Below are 13,282 nucleotides of genomic sequence, written 5' to 3'. Positions count from 1 at the left end.
CATGTGTGCAGTGAGTATTTCTTTCATTGTTCCTGTACTGCAAAGAGCCACGCTTATGGGATTTCTTTCAACGTAATTTTGATTTTCCGTACTGTATACGAACGCTCGTAATATTTAGTTAATGTACAATTCCCTTCTTTCCCTAGTGTCTTCCAGTTTTGATCCATTATCAGGGACCTAGATATCGACAGGATTTCGCCTCAGTACGTGCTGATACAATAAACGTAACACACTCGTATATGTGTAAGAGGAGTGAACATCCATTAAGACGATCGGGAAATTAATTTACTGTTCAGCAGTAACGCAGTGATGTTCATGTCTAAGAGAGACTACTATTTAGAAGCGCAGCTAGTGACCTTTCAAAACGTTTTCTTACCTCACGTTACCACTGATATGAATGTATTAATTGAACGAGAAGTTTGCGACAAGTAATCGAATTTTTCAGGTGGTCATCTTGAAGCTGGTTTGGATTTCCGCAAACTAAGTTCAATCGATAGTGTGATGCGTAAGCCGGCCGTAGTGTCCGAGCAGTTCTAGGCGCTTCAGTCTGGAACCGCGTGACCGCTACGGTTGCAGGTTCGAATCCTGCCTCGGGCATGGATGTGTGTGATGACCTTAGGCTAGTTAGGTTTAAGTAGTTCTTGTTCTAGGGGACTGATGACCTCAGATGTTAAGACCCATAGTGCTCAGAGCGATTCGATTTTTGTAATGCGTAACATTTTACACATAAATTATACAAAAGAAAATTTCAAGGCCGAAATAGTAGTTTTCGGAACAGAGATGTTGTAATTGATTTTACATATTCGCCGTTTATACTAGCGTAGGTCGACAGAAACTTGTGTAGAATCGGATTTAAAAATTACACACAATACAACGGCCATTTTCGGGGTAAGTATTATGGAAAGCTCTCGGCAAGAAACAGTTGCACCGAAACACGAATTTGCTTGTGTTAACTAATTCTCATTCTTTTTCTGATCTACTTGCTTGGAAAACGATCATAGTCCGTATTATATTTTTATTTATTTTACTTACACATCAAGTTACGTAGGACCAAATTGAGCAGCACAATCCCCAAGGTCATGGAACATGACGGTACATGAAATTACAATATAAAAGTAGTAACATATACAAAAAAAAATGTTTATGAGCCCGAATAAAGTCAATCCAGTCAATCCATAAGTTTAAGTAAACGCAATCAACAATACAACAAGAATGAGCTTAACGTTTTAAGGATCTCCTCGACGGGGCAGAAGGAGTGACCCATTTTGAAACTCTTCAGTTTCGATTTGAAGGCGCATGAATTACTGCTAAGATTTTTGAATTCGAGCAGTAGCTTATTGAAAATGGATGCAGCAGAATACTGCACACCTTTCTGCACAAGAGTTAAGGAAGTCCGATCAAAATACAGGCTTGATTTCTGCCGAATATTAATTGAGTGAAAGCTGCTTATTCTTGGGAATAAGATAATATTGTTAACAATGACTGACAGTAAAGAATATACATATTGTGAGGCCAGTGTAAAAATACCCAGACTCGTGAACAGGGGTCGATAAGAGGTTCGTGAACCAGTTTTTGCCCGAGCCGCCAGTTTCCTTAGAATGCGAAGAGTTACCACAAAATATAATACCATACGACATAAACGTATGAAAATAAGCAAAGTAGATTACTTTTCTTGTCGAGAGATCGCTCACCTCACATTCCGTTCGAGTAGTAAAAATGGCAGCATTAAGTGATTGCACAATATCCTGAACGTGGGCTGTTCAATAAAAGAGTACGATACATATTTTTATTAATACTTAATGACAGATCCTCCGAGTCGCTGGTGATGTTTTTCAGTGAAAAATCTTCTTCTAAACCAATGGCCTCATTTCATCCAAACTTGGCAGAAATAACGCTCGTTGTCTGCATACCATCGCTGTGGAGGGTAGCAAAATTAGGTTCCGGGGTGAAAAAGCAGTATAGCCAACGGCGCGCGGATACTTAAGTCATTCAGTATTTGTGAATGAGAGCGATTAACGACTTGCAACAGATTTTATATATAATTTCAAACCTTTATAAAACTTGCTTCTCGCTGACTACCTCCACAAAATGATGAATGGAAAAAAGTTTGCCGGTTACTACAGAACACCTAGAAATTTGAACTGTTCAGTTTCGCTAATCATATACCCATCTGTAAAATTAAAACGTCAACGAGTAAGACTGTCAACGGGGTAGTTCGTGCACGTTTCCCGAATTGCGAAAGTATTACACCGAAATTACAAACTGACAGTCCATCATGGGCATTTTTTTGCAAACACTGTCGATGTGAAGAATAAACTCAAATGTCATTGTCATAAGAGTTCATGCTGTGACGCAACTTAGTAATAATAATCGAGTGTTTGGAGAATTTGGACAACGTCTGCACGCACATGTCACTGACGACTCGTGGGATCACTCATTAAGTATTAATAAAAATTTGTCTCTTACTCTTTTATTGAACATGTTTGATGATATTACCGATATTAAGACTTACTAATGAGCATGTAACATACCCAATTCGGCTCCCGTTTAAGTGAATTAGTTTCCTTTCAAGGAGTCCTAGTGACCTTTAGTGAACCAGTAAAAATACTATGACACTAATTGGAAAAGGCGGAAGAAAATACTAATCCGGAATAGCGTTGTTGTATTTTTTAGGTTCAGCTAAATTTAAAAATAAGCATATAAATTCAGAAATACAGTTCCCCGTCTATAACACACAGCAGTATCTAGCGGTGCACGTGGAACTAGTTGCTAGTATAATCTGGTACATTCGAAATGTGGACTAACTGTTCCTAAACTGAGTGTTAATACTTTTTTCTGCCAACCGCTTCAACTTTCATGTTATTATAATCTGATTTCACCTCCTTTAATCTTTCTTTCTTGCCTCTTCCAGCTCTTCCAGTAGATATCTGAAAACAAATACGTATATTTCTCTTTGAAAGCGTATCTTACACATCTACAACTTTTCGTGCGCCCACTAACGTGCATTATTGGGTTCTGAATGGATTTCAAAACCAACACAGAAGAATTCAGTATGACTAAGTTCAAATGAGAACAGGGTTTTCCTAAACAGTGATTATTGCCCCTTCCTTATATATATATATATATATATAGCGACGTCCACCATCTCTTCCCTCGCCACCTCCACTGACTCGGACGAAACACATCTATCTACGAGGACGTACTTTTTCCCCAGTGAAAAGTCGTAAACCTTTTTAAATGAAACCAACTTTATTAGCATTATACATCCTTATTCTTCATGGCTACATATTTTTTCTCAACGTAATCACTCTAGCGACGAACACATTTCTCCCAACAATAGACCACTTTCTTGATACCGCCATTGTAGGATGTTTTTCTACGGTGAAGGAGCCACAATGTCATCTCTGATTGCGCCACTTCATCGTTATCAGAATTAAGTCCCCGAAGGTTCACTTTACGTTCTGGCAACAGATTAAAACCGGATCGTGTCAAGTAGGCGCTGTATGGAGAATGATCGATGACAGATAACCTGAGGCGTCGGAATGTTAGTAGGGTCGCGAGAGCGGTTTGCTGACCACATGCCCTTCCATATCCGCATCCTGTCAAGCCTGTGGGCTGAGGATGCACGGCGGCCGGTCGGTACCGTTGAGCCTTCATCTCTTGTTCGGGCGGCGTTTAGTGTTTTTTTCATACAAATGGTTCATATGGCTCTGAGCACTATGGGACTTAGCTTCTGAGGTCATCAGTCCCCTAGATCTTAGAACTTCTTAAACCTAACTAACCTAAGGACATCACATACATACATGTCCGAGGCAGGATTCGAACCTGCGACCGTAGCGGTCGCGCGGTTCCAGACTGAAGCGCCTAGAACCGCTCGCCCCTCCGGTCCGGCCTTAGTGTTTTTTTGTTTTTTTTTCTTTAGTTTAATTTAGTCGGATTGTTACAGATGTCGCAGCGCTCGTATGTAGTCTCCATTTGTGGACGAAGTCATCGAATTCGAAACTCTATTACAGTGTGCTGTTTCTGACGCACCCAAATAATTACGTTACACATTGTCTCGTTCCACGCTACAATTTGGAGCCTTCTAGCGGCAGAGCGCTGCAAACATGTTGACACGTGGAATAAAGGTGTAGAATGTTAATAACGCTTGTTTTATTTTAAAAGCCTCAAGAGTTTCCAAAAAAGAAATTCGGAGACAGTAGTTTTCAGCATGCCCTCAAGTATTGGCTAGGATGAGTATTGTGCTAAAAACCTCAGTAGATTACCATGTAAGTAATCGATAACCCTGTTCTTGATTTTCTTTTCTATAACATGAAGAAAACATTATTGAAGTAAAGTGACCTTCGTGCAGTGAAATTTGATTTTGAATAAATTTTACAGGCATTAGTATTTTCACTAATCTCGTATTTAGAGACCTCGGTAAAATTCATACTCTGAATGGAGTACATATGTTTAAAGCGTTTCTCTATTTTTATATCGCCATATGACTTGCATTGGCACATCTTTATAGACTTTAGTTGCTAGTTTTCCTGCCTACGGCAACAAAAAATAAATCTGCGAAAGTGAAACTAGTATCTACCATTCTCTGAAAGAATTCGCACAAAACACATCTGCAACAGCGTAACATCAAAAAGAACAGGATAATGTAATTTACATTCGGTACTCACTTCGTTCGGCATTTACACGACATGCCTTAACGTAGACCCATTTCAGACATACATTGGGCATCTTCAGAAACTACAGGTTTTCGAAGATGTTTGCTACCACTCACGATTAAAAGAGCGTTCATGAACATAGGTAGAATAAATTAAAAATTTAGAACTGACAAATATTCTTTACATCTTCTGTCAAACGAGTAACGAATGGTGTCATCATAATAACGATTTACGAGTGACTTCTAAATATAAGAAAGAAGAGGAAGAGGGTGGATTTACTCAAAGCGCTTACGTCAAAATGAAGTACACTTACCTGCATTACATTTTGTCAAAGCATAACTAAACTGTAGTTCCTAGGGAAACAATATTATCTCGACGCAAAGTATAGGCCTCTTTCTTGTACAGTAAACCTGCTGCATTTTCGAAACATAAAACTAAAGCCAGCACATTAATCAGAGGAAAAAGTGTTTTTTGTACAGGAGCAGAATATTTTACACTACAAAACTTTGCCTATCAAAAGAATGGTTAATATTTAGCCTGGGCCTGCGAAGGAAACGTTCTTGTAACAATTGTCGCCACACTGGCTCTCTCCGTGCTGCCATTCAGCGTTCAAAAGCCAAGTTCAAACGTTTATAAGCTAGCAGTGACAAAAAGCACTACCTCCAGAAGCTCCGGAAGACAACCCACCTTCAATGTGCCCTTCCTTGACTAGTTAATACTGCCATCTATACATAATAAAGGGTAACATCCTTAGTAGACGGCAGAAACAACTGTATTACGAGTAACAATTAATGTTATTAAACACCAGGATTATGGATTAGAACGAATTGAGATGAATTAAAATATTCCTTCAGTTAGGCTCCATATACTAACGAAAACTAAAATAAGGAATCGATCAAACTAAACGGTAAAAACCTATTTTCTGCTAGATGGGACGAGCATACATATATCGAGGTATCGTTTCAATTGGTTGTTCAATTTCCTACAGTCAAATGAATAAGCAATAGAGTGCCCCAAATGACCTGTTCTACTTTAAATATTCGTTTCTTCGTAAAGCATTTTCCTTGCTCTGTTTCAGAATGTGCCAATGTGTGATGAAGCAGTCCGTTTGAACAGCACATCATTCACTTGCAGCGTTGACAGCGTATTTCGTATTCCGTTCACTGCATCCAGTGACAAATGAAAGGCGAGCGTGAGGGAGCAAGTGTCGGCGCACTGTTACTTCCTCCACACACGTCGTCCACAGACCGGAGCTCAGAGTGGAACTAGCGCGGACAGCATGAAAAATGAATCATATGTGTAATCGAATTTGTGCAGAAGCATGGCGGTCTCGTGATTAATTATTACAAGCAATGCCCACAAACGTCACATCTGTCAGACAAGCGCAGTCAGGCGAGAATTATTTGAGTAAAATTTGTACTATAAATGGCTGAAATAACGAACGACGCATTCAAATTAATGTCGCAGTATTACTACGCATATTTCACTCGCTGTGCTAATAAATACAAAATTTTAATAGATCTACTGACGCAACTAGATTAGTATGAGGGCCCCGAAATGCGTATTGCGTCGAAGGAAGTTCGCTGTATATCACTGTAAAAATACTCCCCTAATGCATAGCATATGCCGTTAATCAGCGGTAGTGTCGTTGCGGTTGTTTGTTACTGAATACTAACCACAGTATGAATCTGACTGTCAAATCAACTGTGAATGTTGTTTGAAACGTCACAGCTTACGTCCATACATTTCCGCAGCTCCGTTGTAAACTACTACAGCGGATTACACGAGATTTCTTGAGAGGAAATGAGACCGATTTATTAGTCCCATTTATAGAAACGGCGTAAACAAAAAAATGGTTCAAATGGCTCTGAGCGCTATGGGACTCAACTGCTGTGGTCATCAGCTCCTTGGAACTTAGAACTACTTAAACCTAACTAACCTAATGACATCACACACATGCATGCCCGAGGCAGGATTCGAACCTGCGACCGTAGCAGTCGCACGGTTCCGGACTGCGCGCCTAGAACCGCGAGACCACCGCGGCCGGCAAACGGCGTAAACACTTCGCTGAGGTTTACGTGAGTGTAATTTAACTGCGTCTTTGTAGTGTAGATCACCTCCACAATGTAAACTATTATCTTCGATGTAGCACATATTTCTGTCAAGCTTTCGACTGGTGTGACATCACAATCCATCTCACCTTCTTATTAAGTGGTTCATCTCTGTAAGCCTCGCACTATGATGTTTGTCCGTTTCCAGACGTTTTCCCCTAACTTGTTACACAGCGATACGTTGCCTATTACTGAGTGTATTAGTGTCTACCTCACTAGCTTCAGCCTTCCTTCAGTAAGGACTCTTTGCCTGCGTATCCCCCACGTTCCACCAACTAATTCTTTTTCATCTCCACACTTAATTTTTAATGATCCTGTGCAACATTACAATGCAAATGCTTCCTGTATTTTATTCATTTACTTTGCCACAGTTTCAGTTCCATATAGAGCACTACTGTCTGTCATTGTTGCTATACAAAAGAAACGTAGTACCTAAGAATATAATTTACAGCATTTAACGAAATGAGTGCATGGGTCCGCGGCAAAAACATATTTTTTTATGTGTGTCTTCATGGATTTCCTTCGAGTGTGCAATAACCGTGAATAGTAATTATATTAGTAGAGTCACGGCGCAATGCTATATTACCAATTTTTTTTTCATATAAACATATGTATTAACTAAGGTTGACGAAACGAATTTCAAATAAGCGGAATATATTGTAAAAGTTACTGATGACAAGAACAGGTTTCCTTAATATGTTTCACTTGGAGCACTTGTCTTCTTCGCATGTAATTACCGAAAGCAACTTACGTTTTAAGCTAGAAAGAAAAACGAACTCCCGGTGCAAATTTTGTATGGACTGAAATGAATCATATTCTAAATGGAAATTCCGTCTCTAGTGATGGAAAGGAATTAAAGCACAATCTAATTTCTAAACTGTCGTGGAATAGGTGATATGTCACATTAAACAGAAAGGTAGGCTCATGGACCAAAGGTTTCCAATCCGTCCAAAATGTTTCCGTATTCTGACCTTCTAATTGGTATACCTTTTTTTTCTATTTTAGAGACCGTACGGCTTCTGGTCATGAATAGTGTTAAAGTGGGTAATTATTCTCTACGGTTCAGTTAATCAGAGCCAGCAAAACTCACGTAAACCGGAACAAACGCTGAATGAGACAATGCCGCACTATGATGGCTAATTTGCGCGCAGACTCGCAGAACTGTAATTTCATTTAAAACTAAAACAGGAAATAAACTGCACGGAATACAGACTCTCATTTCACGATGCTTCGTTACGCGTATATTTAATGCGACTTTAGGAGCGAAAATTCAAAATGGTTCACTGGAAACTGTATTGTATCCGGACGGTGGATGCTGAACGGAGGGACCTTCAGAGGAATACAGTTGGTAATATTGCATTTTTCCTTCAGACAATGCACAATACATCGAAAGTACATCAACATAAGTGCGACGATAAAAGTCTGAGTATTTAGTTATCTCTCTGTTGAAATCGTTTAACGCCCCAAATACGAATCGTATAAAAATATAGTTACGTAAAACAATGATATTAAAATCGTGTATTAATAAGACAACGACAAAAAACGTCTGGGATGGCTAACTGATCACGAAACTAGCGACCGTTTTGGAGTTTACCAAACGTTCGACCAATACTGTCAGTTTTGATCATTCCCAAAATGTAGTTTATATTCGTCCCACATTTTCTATAGCACTCTGTTCGCAACGAAACTACAGTAAAAATGCTACAGTACTATGTTGAGGACACTGACATGTTCCTTTGCTTGGCTAAAATCCATCAGTATACAAACAAACTATGTGAGGAAACACGTTTATGTATGTGCAAATTATTCTCACCGTTCGTCACGGGGTATTGAAAACCCACCATCGCTGAGTTCAAGCATACGGCTATTCAGCTTTTCCTGTTTATATTCAGGTGAAAATGATATCATTTGAGTCTCATCACCTTTAAAAAAATTATTTGTTATAGAGTTTATGTATAAAATTCTTTGTATGTTCTAGAGATATCCTAAATTTAACTGATAATTTACCGTTATGGAGCGCCACGTCATTTAGATATGTAAATCGACATAAGTCATTGAATAGGTGTAGATGTACGCTAAACCTGTGAAGTAGCTTCACTGATTACTTTAAAACTACCCCTGAACTTTTAAGTCTTATTAATAGTTAGATAACTTCTTGGACAACTGGAATTATTCATCGTTGCCGTCTGCGTTACCCATGTCTGAGATAATCTTCTGTGAGTAATAAAGTGAAACCTGTAGCAGTTAATTATTGTAAGAACATATGGCACCTAGACGACTCAAAATATATTTGCTGTAGTCTTCTATGAACCATAAACCTTAAAGGACAAGTTGCCACGTAGACATTCATAATTGTTACCATTTTGAGATCTCGTTTACTCCTCTTGTTATCACTGCTATCTCTTTGTTACAAATGTATATTTCAAGAACTATATAGCTAGTGAAGAATGAATTCCTCATTTCATAAATATTTTATAACAGTATCAACAATTTGTTGGCGGTATGGAAAGTGTTTCTTCGGAGTCGCGCCACCTTTCACAATTAGAAGACATTGCATGCTTATGATTAATATTTGTATCTCTTGACCACTTGTATGTATAAGAAACTAACTAGATACTGTTTCACACAAAAAAATTCAAGTCGAATTTTCTATTTATTTTGATACAGTTTTCTCCTGACGTCCTAATTATGTTTTTGCAATAATTTATGTCAAGCAATAAATTAAGAAAGACAACCGATTAATTCTTATTTCATCGTTTGTGCTTTAACTCATCCAGATCATGTTCACAACACGTCTGTACAATTCTGCATCCACATACAAGCTCCGCAACACACCATAGGGTTCGTTGCAATGAGTACCTTGTATCACAATTAATCCACCTTTTCCTGTTCAACACGAAAATGGAGCGATGGGTGAACGACTGTCTGGGTACGCCTCTTTACCAGCCTAGTATTAACATACCTTCGCGATTCTTACTCAAAATGTACGGTGGCTGCCGTAAAATCGTTCCGCAGTCACTTGCAAATACAGCTTCTCTAAATTTTGCCAGCAGCGTTTCGCGAAAGAACATACGCTTCTCTCCAGGGATTCCCATTTGAGTACACGATGCATCACCGTAACACTCGCGTGCTGCTCGAGCCTGCCGATAACAACCCTAGCAGCAGGCGTCTGAATTGCTTCGATGTCTTTCTTTAATCCGATATGGTATTCATCCCAAACACTGGAGAAGTACTCAATAATGGGTCGCATAGTGTTGCATATGCGGTCTCATTTGGAAATGAGCTACACCTTACTAGAAATCTCCAAATAATCAAAAGTCGATCATTTGCCTTCCTTACTACTGTCGTTATATAATCGTTTCATTTAGTATCGCTCTGCGGTGATACTCCTAGACACTTAAACGTCGTGACTGTATGAAGAAACACACGAGTAATGCCGTCTTCGAACATTACAGGAATGTTTATCCGACTCATCTGCATTAACTTACATTTTTCTATATTTAGAACAAACTGACAAATATAAATACAGTCTACGTTATCCTGCATCCTCCGACAGTCACTCTACGACAACACTTACGCGTACAATACAGCGATGTCACTAAAGTGAGGCAGACTGCTGCTCACACTATCCGCTAGATCATTTACATATGCAGAGAACAAGAGTGGTCGTATCACACTTCCCTGGGGCACTACTGATGATACCCTTATGTCCGATGAACACTCGCCATCCAGGGCAATGTTCTGGATTCTATTACTTAAGAAGCCTTAGTGTTACAGAGGAGGATAGTGATTAAAGGGCCACTGCAAACGACGTCGGAATTGTTCATTAATTGCTGCTTGTTCACTCACATTTCCGAAGAGCACATGTACTGTCCTTTATAATATTTGAGAGTTAAAATAAGTTAATTTTATAAAATTCTGTGTTGTTTCTTACCAATGATATCACGTTTATACGATGTCTGCGACATAACTGAACAGGAATGAATACCAGTAAAGTTCAACTCGACAAAAAGGTAAGTGTTGAAGGGCAAAGTTTCCTCGCTTTAAAAATATTTCTTACATGTCTACGCTCAAGACAATGAGCAAAATTATCTGGTGTCCATTAGTAAATCACTATTTTTAAATTAATAGCCTCGTGGAAACGATGTCACATTTCTCCATAACAATTAGTTCTTGCCCACATCGTCCGCATATGAACACTGGCAAACCTATTGCCAATTACAAGACAAGCACCACAAAAATCGCGATATCTCGGAGAATTGTTGTACAGTTTTTTAGGTAAAAGAGTAAGGAAAAGTATAATTCAGTATTATGTTTTCGATTTCGACAGGTATAAGCTAGCTGCTTACTGAGATGGATGGTACATAGCTTAGTGTAAATATATTCACAGGCCAATTTAATAGATTTCCATTAGCTCTGCGTTTGTATTCTGCACTTCCACATCATTCCATAAAATTTGACCTCTCTCCCTCTCTCTCTCTCTCATACACACACACACACACACACACACACACACACACATATATATATACATATATATATATATATATATATATATATATATATATATATACGTGTGAGTGTTGGCTGCACATTTGTGTTCAATAAAGTGAAGTGCGAAACATATCTACACACTCTGCTTCACTTACTAGGTCCTACATTCTACGAAACTAACAGAAATTAGTTAAATTCGTCTTCAAATGTGTTTGATATTTAATACGCATTAACAGTCCATTACCAAGCTTCCTAATATACAATCTCGGGCAAAAATATTTTAGAGAAGTAACGTACAGTACTTCGTAAAACAGCGAAAATCAAGGTCTTTGTATGGCTGCCTTGTAATAGGGAGCTTAAATATACGGAAGATTTCACGCACACTTTTTGCAACAAATGGTTCAGAACGACTCACAAACACTGAGTGCGTTTTTCGTCGTCCAAAACAAAACTTCCGGGACGGATAGGCCACGGCGCGCCGCGGAAGCACTCACCAATCTCGTCCTCCAGAATATCTGACGGCGTCACGCAGACGAAGAGGAAGCAGAGCCAGGCGAGAGAGCAGCCGTGCGGCGACAGCATGTTCTCATGTCCCGCGGCTCCCGCCGGCAGAGACCACTGTGCACTGACGCCGTACGACTCGCTTCGCTTCGCTCACGCACTTCGCGCTTCGCCCTGTCCGCACTCGCGTGCAACCTCCACTTGAGCGCTTCTACCCTCGCGCTGGCTAGCCGTGCGCCACACTGAACCGAACCGACGTCGAACGGCGCGCGCTGCTCGTGGAGCCCGACTTCGGCGGAGCTCGGACGTTTCCGCCACTGGTCGGCTGCATTCTGTTGGCCACAGTCGCTCGGCGGATCCGTAGAGCCGCCTTTATTGGCAGTGTATGATTGTCAGACACAGTATCTACTCTCACTGAACCGTGCGGCTGCAAGCTGCCAGAAATTCAGATTTCGAGAACGAAGGAGGCATCTCTTCATTTGCAGTGTGAGAAAGATCCTGGTTTAGAGTAAGCAAGAAATTTGACATAATGAGATTGGAGCATGCGATGTATTTTGAAAAAATATTTGACAGTTGGCGACAAACGATCGAGACGTGTTCTAACTTTTGAAGATGTTGTTCCATTGTGTCTAACTTTTGCTGTGTTGGTCGCTGATTTTGTTTCATTTGTTGCGTTAATTAAAATAATAATGTATTAGTGTCTGGAATCTGTTCCTCTATGCTTTCCGGCAGTGAATTAGCACCGGCAACATTCACATTTTGACAATCAGACTTGTGTCTTGACTTATTTGAGAAAACGGTGAGGACTCAAAACCTGAATATACAGTATTTGCAAGATTGTGTCCTGTCATTTCGGATTCCTGAGGCGAGCTGTTGTCGACCAATCGATCGATAATGCTTCCCTGTTCACTACTTGTATAACTGTCTTCACCATTATTAGCCGCCCGCTCTATTTCTCTATATACAATTAACAAATTACTGCGTTTAATGTCTGTTAATTCATTACACAATGGTGCTGATAAGCAACAATCGTCGTCACTGTCATTTCTCAGTTTACTTTGGAACCTAGTGTTACGTTTTTCACACCCCATAATTATCACGTATTTCACACGATGACAAGAAAAGCACCATTTGAGGAGCAAAGACAAGAAAACACAAGTTAGTATAGCCCTGAAAATAATATCTAGTTAATTGCAAGCGCAGCTGCGAAATACTTGGTGCAAATCTACATGCATGCCACAACTGTTTTACTGTACAACAATGAAAGACTTCAACTACAAAGGAAATTCTCTCTATAGTTACGCGCTAGCAATAAACAGTAGCTACGCTAATTACACAAACTACAAGAAAAAATCAGAAGATTCCATTGAGGTATCCACGGCTAAGGGTCGCCATATGAAACGTCCCCTTACAAACATTTATTAATTACTGTGCTGATAAACTTCTTACGTTATTTGAATTTCAAACAACTGAGCAGAACTGAACGTACTCAGACATTTCTCTCTTTACTTATTCTGACCA

At 39.6% G+C, this 13,282-nt stretch overlaps 1 protein-coding gene across 1 annotated transcript in view; it reads right to left on the bottom strand.

Annotated features, from left to right (window-relative positions):
- Nucleotides 1-12,005, bottom strand: part of LOC126275201 (neural cell adhesion molecule 2-like) — a 1,450,213-nt gene extending 1,438,208 nt beyond the window's left edge. Inside the window, exon 1 of the mRNA XM_049977177.1 lies at nt 11,755-12,005. Within this exon, the coding sequence (XP_049833134.1) occupies nt 11,755-11,842 (88 nt within the window). The 5' untranslated portion in view covers nt 11,843-12,005. The remainder of the gene's footprint in view (nt 1-11,754) is intronic.
- Nucleotides 12,006-13,282: the final 1,277 nt, after the last annotated feature.

The sequence above is a fragment of the Schistocerca gregaria genome, chromosome 1 (assembly GCF_023897955.1).
Source record: "Schistocerca gregaria isolate iqSchGreg1 chromosome 1, iqSchGreg1.2, whole genome shotgun sequence".
Taxonomy (NCBI): domain Eukaryota; kingdom Metazoa; phylum Arthropoda; class Insecta; order Orthoptera; family Acrididae; genus Schistocerca; species Schistocerca gregaria.
The sequence above is the reverse complement of the archived record's forward strand: the minus strand, read 5'-3'. Positions and strand labels throughout refer to the sequence as shown.